At 51.1% G+C, this 10551-nt stretch overlaps 1 protein-coding gene across 1 annotated transcript; it reads right to left on the minus strand.

Annotated features, from left to right (window-relative positions):
* Nucleotides 1-5151: 5151 nt before the first annotated feature.
* DLX5 (distal-less homeobox 5) lies at nucleotides 5152-9982 on the minus strand. The gene is made up of 3 exons (XM_070767410.1): nucleotides 9599-9982; nucleotides 7554-7738; nucleotides 5152-5495 (listed from the first exon to the last, which is right to left on the minus strand). The coding sequence occupies exons 1-3, from the start codon at nucleotides 9960-9962 to the stop codon at nucleotides 5172-5174; spliced, it is 873 nt and encodes a 290-aa protein (XP_070623511.1). The 5' UTR covers nucleotides 9963-9982; the 3' UTR covers nucleotides 5152-5171.
* Nucleotides 9983-10551: the final 569 nt, after the last annotated feature.

Here is a 10551-nt window from a genome sequence, read left to right on the forward strand (position 1 = left end):
CTGGCAAAAAGCGTCAGCTTTATTCTCGCCTGAATTAGATGCAGGAACGAGTCGTTTTATTAGTGAAAATGGTGTGCGGTGCCGAGCCAAGGCCTGGTGTTCTTGGAATCGGTATTGGGATTAAAAAAAAGAGAGACCTGGATGTTTTGTCACCCCACAGCACAACCGTTGCCCACCCCCACCCCTTTTCCAACTTCTTATGTGGCTCTGGAGACCGCCATTGAACCAGAAGTGGTGGGGTAGCATTTGCCCAAGATCCTCTGATCTTTTTTTGTTGCAAAAATTCGGCTCCTTAATGAGGTTTCCCGTTTCTTGCATTCCTTAAGAACGCTTTGGAGCTGGAAGGGGAAAAAAAGAAGAGCCTTTCGGGATGCTTCCCAAGGAGAGCCCGCAAGGCTTCTGACCGCACCGCCGGTGCAACGGACGGAATCCCTGAACCGCGGGGCGCAGGGGAGAGGTCCCAGAGAGGGCGCGAGTGGCAAAACAAAGCTGGAAGGGGAGACGGACCGTGGTGGTGACTTCGGATCCTTTCGCTGTCGCTTCTGCTACTTGCCTTTGGGTCAGGTTTAACCTCAGGAAGAGCCCCGCCCCAGTTAAATAAAGCCTCCGTAGACCGTCTGGCAAAACACGAAAATTGACTTCTGCCAAACGGATCATTCTCAGGCCTGGAGAAAGTGAAGGTGTGTTTTGCTTTGATTGAAAGTCGTCACAACTGCCGTTTATTTGCTAAAAAATTAAAAATAAACTGGGTCTGGGGCGAGGATCAGATCTCAGGAGGTTAGTTCTGGCAGACGGTTATATTAATGTTAAAATCGGCCGGGCTAGGAGAAGGAAGGTGAGGAGGAGAAGAAAGATCACCCCTGCCCCTGCTACTGCGCAAACCTGCTTCTCAGCGTGCGCACGCCCATGTGCGCTTATGCCCACGCCTTTGTCCTCGCGGCTGACCCGTGAAGCACACAGCCGAATGAAAGCTGGGTTAGCTGCCTGGAGGACGATGGTCTGCACCTTTGATACCGTTTGACAAACCTTTTCCAAAGTGATAAAGCTTGGCCACTTTTTCGAAAGCCGACCGGACTCCTTTCGTTCTTAACCAGCTCAGAAGGAAAAGTTGTGGCCTAAGATTCTTTGATGGTTGTTTTAAATAGGGAACCGGAGGCCTCCAACTGGTTGGAACCTCGACCCTTGCGGTGGCTGGGAACAATGGGAGTTGTTCAGCACTCCTGTTAGGTGACTGATCCAACCTAACTTTGCAGAAGGCCACAATCTGGAGGAAACCCCCCTACGGTAGCCTTTCTAGCCATATAGGATGAACGTATCTGCCTAGAAAAGCTGCCCTCGTTGTAAAGGGCACAGTTTTTACAGCGCTTAGAGTGGGATTAACGCTTCACGCCTTTCCCATAGTTGAAAGGCATTGGGCTTCAGTGCAACGGGAAGGCTGCAGGGAACTTCTTAGCGCGAGGAGAGAGAAGGCAAACGCCGAGGCCTAGAAACTCGAGTCAAATACGCCAAAGAAGCCAGCGAGCGTCCCGCTCAGGGACAGCCGAGCGTGGAGAAAGAGCAGCCCGTTCTATCCGCCGCGCCGGCCGCAAAAACACAAGAGCTTTATAGCCCCGACGTTTGCCTGTCGGCGAGGCGAGTTGATCCAACCGAGAACTTTCCCTAGCTGAAGACGAGTCCTTGCAGCGTCGGGAGAGCGCGTGACCTTGCGCGCCTCGCTCCCCAGAAGCGCGCGGCGAGCTGATCCTGGATGGATGCGCGCCTGTGGGTGTTCAGAAAGGGGGGGGGGAGGGATTTCCTGGGTGGAGATCAAGGCCGGCGGAGGTTGCGGGCTCTCGCTCTCTCCGGTCTAGGCTTCTTTCGGCAGCCCTTGTGGCGCAGCCCTGGAGCCATTCGGCACCCACAGGAATGCTCTTCTCCCAGTTCTCCGCCCGCCCGCCCCCTGCGGCTGCCCCAGCGTCGCTTAGAAGAGGAGGAAAGGGGGGGGAGGGAATCTGTCTGTTAAGAATAGAGTCTAAAAGCTCCCTTGATTTTATATATATATAAAATTGGGGGAGTTGGGGGAGGAGCTTTGTGCAGTTCTTTCTTTCTTTCTTTCTTTTTTTACTTTCTTTCCTTCCTTCCCTCCTTCCCTTCCCCCCGTCCCTCCTTTCCTCCTTCCTAGCCCTCCTGCTCGCCCCCCCTCCAAAGTCGGAGCTCTCGCTGGAGGTGCGCTCTTCTTTAGCCATAGTTATTCTCGCGACCCCGCAGGTACTGAGAAGAAAGCCTGGTAGGTAGATTCTCCCCAAAGAACGAAGAAAGATACTAAGGGCTAGCGCCTTTGTCCAAAGAGGCGGGGCGACGAGGCGAAAATAAATCTCTCGGGAAATGGGTGGTGAAACGGGGATTGTAAAGGGGATGGGGTCCCTGTGCAGAAACTACCCCTTGTTCTCGGACATTAAGGCAACGCCGGACAAAAACCTAGCCAGAGGAAGAGGAGCTCGGACTGGCTCAAACGCACGAGGTGGGGTTCGGGGTGGAGTCCCTGGTAAGCTATCAAAAGAGCACACCTCCTCTATGTTCAGGCTTGCCACCCAAGACTCTATAGTCAACGAAACAGAGCTGTGGAGCGAAGGCAGCTGGGGGAGATTCTAATAGGATTTTCTGCCACAAGGAAGGAAGGGGCGCAAGTTCTTCTAACGGTCTCCTTAAATGGCAAGTGAGCAAGGTCAAATTGTCGTTATAGGTCAAAATCGAGCGGTTTTATTATTAGCATGCACTAGCCCGAATCCTTAACCAATCGAGAGCTGAAAAATGTAGGTTGAATCTCTCTTTATATGTCAGTGGGACACAATTCCCATCTGCTTTTTGTCTCTCAGCATTGCTCGCTGCGCCCGCCCTCAGCAGACAGAGTCAATAGTGTAACGCCGTCCTAAAGGGTAAAGAATAGGTGAGGTGAGCTGTACTAATGCCCGGAGCAAAACGCTCCTAAGATGACTGTAGGGATGGCCACGTGAACAACATTTTGTAGAAAGGGGTCAGGTTGAAACTGCAGGGATATATTCCCATGTTTGGTTCTGCACCGCATTCCCGGGCACAGAGGTACCAGGAAAGCAATCTCATTTTAGTTTTATATAAACTGGGGAAAGTCAAACACTGTATTACAAACAAACTTAGTTCCCATAATACTACTTCCCCTGCTGATAGGAGCCGAAATGGAAGGGGGGAGGGAGGGGGAAAGAAGGAGGGAAGGAGGAAGGAAAGGAAGGAGGGAAGGAAGGGGGAAGAGATGAATGAATGAAGGAAGGAGGGAAGGAGGGAGGGAGGGGAGGGAGGGAGGGAGGAAGGAAGGAAGGAAAGGAAGGAGGGAAGGAAGGGGGAAGAGATGAATGAAGGAAGGAGGGAGGGAGGGAGGGAGGAAGGAAGGAAGGAAGGAAGGAAGGAAGGAAGGAAGGAAGGAAGGAAGGAAGGAAGGAAGGGGCTAGCCTAAAGGTAAATCTGGTCTTGGCGCAAAAGGAGTCTTTTCTGAGGTTTTGTGTCCAGGATCTGAAACATATCTTGCTGAACTCCTCAGATGGCAGAGTGTAATTTTAATGAGTTTTCTTTATGTCCCAACCTTCTTTCCAACACGAAAACGACTCCCAAACCTAAGCTGCTATCAAGAGCCTACCCTTTGTCACATGGATGTAGGGAATTTTTGAAGGAAAGCCTTATTAACCGCCTTATTGTCGACCATAAGTGCTGAAGATGGATAACAAAGGTGTATGTGTGTGTTGATATACAAAGGGGGGGGGGGGGGAACCCGCTAGTTGCTTACTACGACCCCAGCACTGTTCACTTGGCCAGCTTGGTTTGTGTAGGGGGCTGCAAGCGCCCAGAAGCAAACCCGCTCCTTCTTCCTCAGCTACCTTGCCCAAGTTCTGATTAGGATTCATTTTCGGAATTGGCGGCACGGAGAAGGGGGACCCAAAGAGAGAGAGGCGACAAAGGCGCGTTGCGACCAAACAGGGTCCTGTTCGCAGGTCGCCTTTGTTTCCAGCCCGGAGGCGCAGACTCTCCGCGCCATCTTCTCGATCTGCTCCTGCCCATGTTTGGAGCTCCCTTAAGAAGGAAACACACCTTCTTGCACTGACCAGATATTATTTCTGGCTTTCCCCCGAGAATTCAAGAGCATAAATCCAATGGAACATTTGTGGATGTTGCTGTTGTTCTTACTCGGATCCCCTCTTTCGAAGCGTTTTTCTTAGGAAAAGATTCAACCATTGCTCCTTTCATTCACCAGAATAGGTTACGGTCCTTGCTTTAATCTCCCACCTCCAAACCGATCAGATTTATTGGCAGATCTGAAAGACCTCGGTAAAGATTGCGGGAGTTTGTCGGAGCCTCGGAACCGCCCTACTGTGGGGAGAATCTGGACCCACCCGACCTAGGAGGAACCGAGACGAGGCAGAGAACTGCTCTGAATTTCAAGTTAGGAAGATTTAAAGGCTGCTCCCAAATAACCGGCGGTAGGGTTCAGTCCAAACAAAGGAAGCAACTGGCAAAGGAAGAAAAGGAGGCTGGGTGGAAGGAGCGAACAGTTATTAAGTGTCCCCTACTTCATTTCCATTAGCAGACCATTAGCAGAAGGAGGGGGGGATAGCAACCTGCGTTTCGTCTTTTTTCTTTCTTTCTTTCTTTCTTTCTTTCTTTCTTTCTTTCTTTCTTTCTTTCTTTCTCTCTCTATTTGTCCTCGCAGTGGAAATAATTTTATTTATTCAGAATATACAGTTTAATTCCTCTATCTACAAGTATATACATGGTTAAAATGACATTGAAAAAAAGTCTCTTGAAAAAAGTTGAGGTCATAAGATTTCAAGGCACCTTTGAAAGTGTCCAGGCTGCTTGCTTGAGAACAAAACGCAAATCCAAAATCCGACTTCAAAAATAAAAAATAAAACGTAACAAAAGCAATGGGGGAAGAAGACGGGGGGGAAGGGGGAAAGAAAGTTTCCTTTGAAATGCAATAAATTACATGCACAAGCTTTACACATTTCATCCTGTTATAGTTTCCTTAAAGAGAAGGTTCCCCCCTTTTTATTAATTATTATTATTAATATTAATTATTATTATTTCCCTTCATGAACAAAAGCAATCGAGTCCAAAACAAGAGAGGAAGGAATGGTGGTTTTAAAAAATTAAAAGGACCGCCCGTTTTAATAGATTGTCCCGGAAGCCAACACTAAGGAATGCTGGAGGGAGCTGTGCGACTGCAGGTGACCATTCAGAGGGTTTGCGCCGGAATACCAGGAAGAGTTCTCCAGGTAAGTCGACGCGGGAGACGGGTTGGAAGCCGCCCCGTGGGTGTGAGCGTGGTGGCTGAGAGACCGGGCCGTGCCCTGAGATTCCCACAAGACAGGGGACTGCGGAGAGTTACACGCCATTGGGTCGCTGGCGCTGGGGCTGTGTTCCGGAGGCATCTCCCCATTTTTCATAATCTTCTTGAGCTTCGACCTTTTGTTCTGGAACCAGATTTTCACCTTGAAGAGGGAAAAAAAGGGGGGGGCAAAAGTCAGAGAGGGACGGCAGGTCTGAACATCCCAACAGATTTTTTTTAAAAAAATAAATAAATTAAAAGGACCCTCCCTCCGGAAATCATTTCTCAGCCCGGACTTAACCGGCGGCGGAAAGCAGCTCAAGACGCCCTCTTGAATCGGTCAGTCTACGGTCTCAGCTTCCCGAGCTTTGCCTCTACGTCCGGCCCCGAGGGACGCGCTTGCTTCAGAGAAAGTGGAAATGGTTAGATAAGCGGGGGCTAGATTGGCAACAAACCGAGTACAGATTTGCACCCATGCAGGTAGGGAGGCTGTGAGAACGCGAAGAGTCGCCCTGAGCAAAAAAGGCAGCATCTTTTAAGGCAGTGTTTTTCAACCAGTCTCGCAACTTTTTGCTGAGAGAGTGAGAGTGAGTGAGAAAGAAAGAAAGAGGGAAAGAAAGCAAGAGAGAGAGAAAGAGTGTGAGTGAGAGAGAGAGAGAAAGCAAGAGAGAAAGAAAAGAGAGAAAGCAAGAGAGAGAAAGAAGGCAAGAGAGAAAGAAAGCAAGAGAGAGAAAAGGAGAGAAAGGGAGAGAGAGAGATGAGCAAAAAGGGGAGGAAAAAAGAAATGAGAAAATGATTGAGGCAGAAAATGACACAAAAGAGAGAGAAGTGACTCTTGATTTAAAGCATATGATAAAAAGCACCCAAAGAATAAGAGAGAAAACCCCCAGCCCTCATCTGTTTTTGGAAATGGTTCAAGAGTGTGTATACACACACACACACACACACACACAAGGGCGAGGAGGAGACAGGGATGGAAAAAGAGGAGAGTGTCTTAGGGTGTCATTTTGGTTGGTGGTGTGCCCCAGGATTTTGTAAATGTAAAAAATGTGCCGCGGCTCAAAAAAGGTTGAAAATCACTGTTTTAAGGATCCTAACAGGCAAAAAATACCTCTTGGCCTTCCGCAGGTACTAAGGCGTAAGTCTCTCCTGTGGCTCGAACTTGCCTCTCTCGGGCAAAACAGCCTCCGGAGGTTGTCCAGAGCATCAGAGACAAGAATGAAAACAAAACACTTTTAATTCCAAATACAGGCGCGGAAAATACGAAATGCAAAAAAAAAAAAAAAAAAAAATCCCTTAAAGGAATGGCGTTTTTACAGTATTAAAAACGGGATGCAATATGTGTGTCAGTGCTTTTTACCCACTTTCTGGACATGGGGCAGATATTTAAACCATATCATAGCGGTTGTCCCAAAGAGTTTTGAAAACATGGAGGGTGAGGAGAGGAAAACAGCAAAGGGGATAAAATAAATAAACGGAAAGAGGAGGCCGGTTGAACACTTAACTCCTAAGCAAAACGGAACTAAAACCAGGTACACGTTTAAAAAAAACACCTTTCTGCAGGATCCAAACCTCCGCAGGAGTCCCCACTACGGTCCTCCGCAGCTCTCTTGACAAGTCGACCCCCTCCCCCACGGGCCGAGCTGATCAGTAGAAGATCCTCCCACCTTATCCCTCCCCCCCCCTTTTGATCCCGAGAAGGTAAAAAAACTCGGGCACTACCGAAAAGCCCACCGCTCGAATGCTGGGAATGCCCAGGTTTGTAAACAAAAGCGCTTGGTTCGGAACTGCGCGCAGAAAAGTTAAAAGCTCGGTTCATTTCCACCCAGCGAGGCACAGCTTTTTGAATTTGCCTTACAAGATCCCCTTCCCCGCCCCAAAGGGATCTGGCTGATGCCTCCGACGGTGGAATCAGGCGCCCATTTGGCGGGGGAGTTGGATTCACCGGAATCCTCGCAGGGAGAAACGCTCGGGCGGAAGAAGATGAAACGAGTAAACATTCAACGCACGCCCACACGCACGCACTCCCTTCCTTGCCCCCCCACCCCATGCCTTGCGGCCTACAGAAGCACCCCACAAACTCCTCCGCAGAGAAAGTCCGGGTTGATCAGCCCCGTCGCTCGCGTTCCTTAGAGTACAGCCCAATGCGAAATTGCTGGAGGCGTTTCGCCCACCGTAAGAAACGGCGGGGAGCCTCCAGCCCCCGGCGGCCGGTCCTTACCTGAGTCTGCGTCAGGCCTAAAGAGGCGGCCAGCTCAGCTCTCTCGGGCAGGGCCAAATACTGGGTTTTCTGGAACCTCCGTTGTAAAGCAGCCAGTTGAAAACTCGAGTAAATAGTTCTTGGCTTTCGCACTTTCTTTGGTTTCCCATTCACCATCCGTACCTCGGGTTCAGCCACCTCTTTTTCTATAGGGATATGGGGAAGGGGGAAAAACAGATTTAGGAAGAGGAGGAGAAGGAGGTGATCCTGAAAACTGGGCACCACGCCCACTTCCCCTTCCCCGAACCTGGCGGATGGTCCCGCAATTATCCTGCTGACCCAGACTTGGCTCAGATTTGTAAACAAACGCAACGCGTTTGGTCCGCAAGAGACCCTAGAAGATCAGGGCGGTGCGGAAACAAAACTGGCAGGCCCAAATCCCTGGCCAAATTTAAATTAATCGAGGGACAGGCGTCACCTCCTATGCCGAAAGATACTCTCTACACGGGATGCTATTTATCTGACTGGCTAAGTGTTGAAGGGAAAGAAAAATGCCTGAATGGCAGAGGTGCCGGCAAGAAGCTAGAGAAAAGAGGCGGGCTTTTAAAAGTGTCCCCTTAAAGCAGCTCTTTGATTTATACAAAACTTTTGCAGTATTCTCAGTCCCGATACTGCTTTTTCCCTCCCCACCGCGCCCTCTTTCTCCCTCTCACCGTTTGACTGGGGGCTTAACACGCATTCAACCCAACCAGGGGACCTTCGCGCATTCAACCCAACCAGGGGACCTTCTGAGATACGCAGAGTTCAAAGCCCCCACCACAGAGAGAGAGAGGGAAAAAAGGGGGGAAAGTAGGAGAGCGTTTCCCCTCCATCTGAGCCGAAAGTAGCTAAATCCGGCCCAGACAGAGAGTCGATTATACAGGATAATCTCGCCGCCGATCGGCCGGGAGTGGGGCAGGGAGGAGAGGAGAGGCGCGGTTGGGTCTGGTTCCTTTTACGGAGACTCCGCCACTGGCAGTTATCCTTTATTTTGGGGAGAGCCTCGGCCAGCTCAAGAAACACACAGAAATACCAGGGTGGTGGGCGAGAAAGGAGAAATGTATTATGTCCGTCTATCTGTATGTATATCTGTATGTGTACACACATACACACATACGTACATAAAGACTCATAGCGATGTATAGATTCTGGAGAACCACCAGGGAAGTGGTGCGGAGACTTGCAGGCAGCCGCAAAAGTTTCCTCGCCTTTGATTCACAGAATGGGGCCGGAGGTGGGGTGGGGCGGCGTGGGGTGAGCGGTGGCGGAGAGGAAGAATTCCGAGCTGCCTCCAAAGAAGCGCTTCATTTTCCTCCAGCCTGCTTCCTGAGGAACCGCAAGGAAGCCGTTCCGACCGCGCTTCGCCGTGTGTGGGAGCAAACCAGCATCCGAATTTGGGCGTTCATATTAGCGCTATTCAGGAGAACGTCGGTCCCTTCCCCTTCCTTTCACCGGAAGGGGAAGAAGAAGAAGAAGGGGGAGAAAAAAGATCAAATAATACTGTCCCCATTTGCTCCTCTCCGCAACTCAGCCCGTCTTCATGCCAAAAATATAGAAGGGATCAGGCTTTCCAGTCTCTTTGCGATATTAAAAAAAATGGTTTGGGGAAGAGGGGCTGAAATAATCCACCGAATAGCCCAATTTTTTCACAGCCGCGCTCTTTTTGTTGTTATTGTTAACGGGCAGTACTGCGGGGGTGGGGAGAGAACCTTGGATTGCCCTACTTTCCATTTTTCAAATTCCCTGCCTTTCAATCCTAACTTTGGGGCGACAAAGAAAACTGTTTTCGTTCAATCTCCCACGCACCCCACCACTCACTTCACCCTCCAGACCTGAGTCGTTCAGCGGGAGCGGGCATCGGGGCGGCGGTTCTCTACCAAGCTCCGGTTTCACGCCGTCCCCAGGCGGCCTGAGATGAGCGGCGTATCCCCTACTTGCAGTGCGCCCCCTCGGCCTGTCCTAGCACTGCTCTCCCGCCTCCCTACCCCCTACCGCCGGCGACTGCGGCTACGGCGGCGCCTTCTCACCTGGCTGGCTGGCAGTACTCGGCGCCCTAGTGTAAGCCCCGCTGTACTGGTGGTAGGGACTGGCATAGCTGTAGTCGGCGTAGGCTTTTGCGGGGTAGTTGGCGGTGGTTCCACTCATACCCTGGTAGGGGTACTGGTAGGGGTGGAGGGCTTTGCCATAGGATGCCGAGGAAGGCGAAGCGTAGCCATGCGGGGCGCTTCCCGGCGAGTTGTAGAAGTCGGGGTCCGTTGCCGAAGACTCGGGTAAAGTGGGCGACTCTTGGGGCGGGTGGTGCATGGCGGAGGCGGTTGCGCTGCTCGGAAAAGGGGACTGGAAATCGCTGGATCGGATGGTGGGCACTCTTCTGTCAAAGACCCCTGTCATAGCTGGCTGGCAGGAAAGCAGGCAAGCGGCGTGCGTGCGGCTGGGTCTTCTAGGCAGCCATGGCGGGGAGGGGGGAGCGAGGGAGGGAGGGAGGGAGAGAGGGAGGCGGAGGTGGCGGCGGCTGGGAGCTCTCTGGAGCTGGTTATAGCTCTGGCAGACTGCTCGAAGGGAGCGTAGAGGCTTGGTTAAATCCTTAATTGCGCTCTTACGCACAGCGGGGTGGATCGGGTTCCATTGGCCAGAGCAATCAGGAGCAGCGACACCCTAACTCGCCCAACTAGTTTAGCACAACAAAGCGCTCTGCTGGCTTGCTTCCTTTGAAAGTTCCATTCACGCTCCCTTAAAAAAAAAAAAAAAAGGAAGGGGGGTATTCGAACGTCACCATTATCTGGGGGTTCTGAGCCTTGTAAGCCCATTGGCCGGGAGGGGCAGAAATGGCGTTTAAAAGCATGGGACCGTCAAGTTTGTGCAATTTACAGACAAGGGAGAAAATAGCGCCTTGGGGAATAAAGCTTTTCTCTCCCGCTCCCCACGTGTGAACGCTTGGCCCCTGTCTTTCCATATCAGTGTGCAGCCCCAGGTTCAAGTA

The sequence above is a fragment of the Erythrolamprus reginae genome, chromosome Z (genome assembly GCF_031021105.1).
Source record: "Erythrolamprus reginae isolate rEryReg1 chromosome Z, rEryReg1.hap1, whole genome shotgun sequence".
In the NCBI taxonomy this organism is placed as follows: domain Eukaryota; kingdom Metazoa; phylum Chordata; class Lepidosauria; order Squamata; family Dipsadidae; genus Erythrolamprus; species Erythrolamprus reginae.

Coding starts and splice junctions, on each gene's coding strand:
- DLX5 (XM_070767410.1), bottom strand. CDS start 9,962: ATGACAGGGGTCTTTGACAGAAGAGTGCCCACCATCCGATCCAGCGAT. Junction 7,739..9,598: donor GAGTACTGCCAGCCAGCCAG/GTGAGAAGGCGC, acceptor ATATCCCTATAG/AAAAAGAGGTGGCTGAACCC. Junction 5,496..7,553: donor TAGGCCTGACGCAGACTCAG/GTAAGGACCGGC, acceptor TCCCTCTTCAAG/GTGAAAATCTGGTTCCAGAA.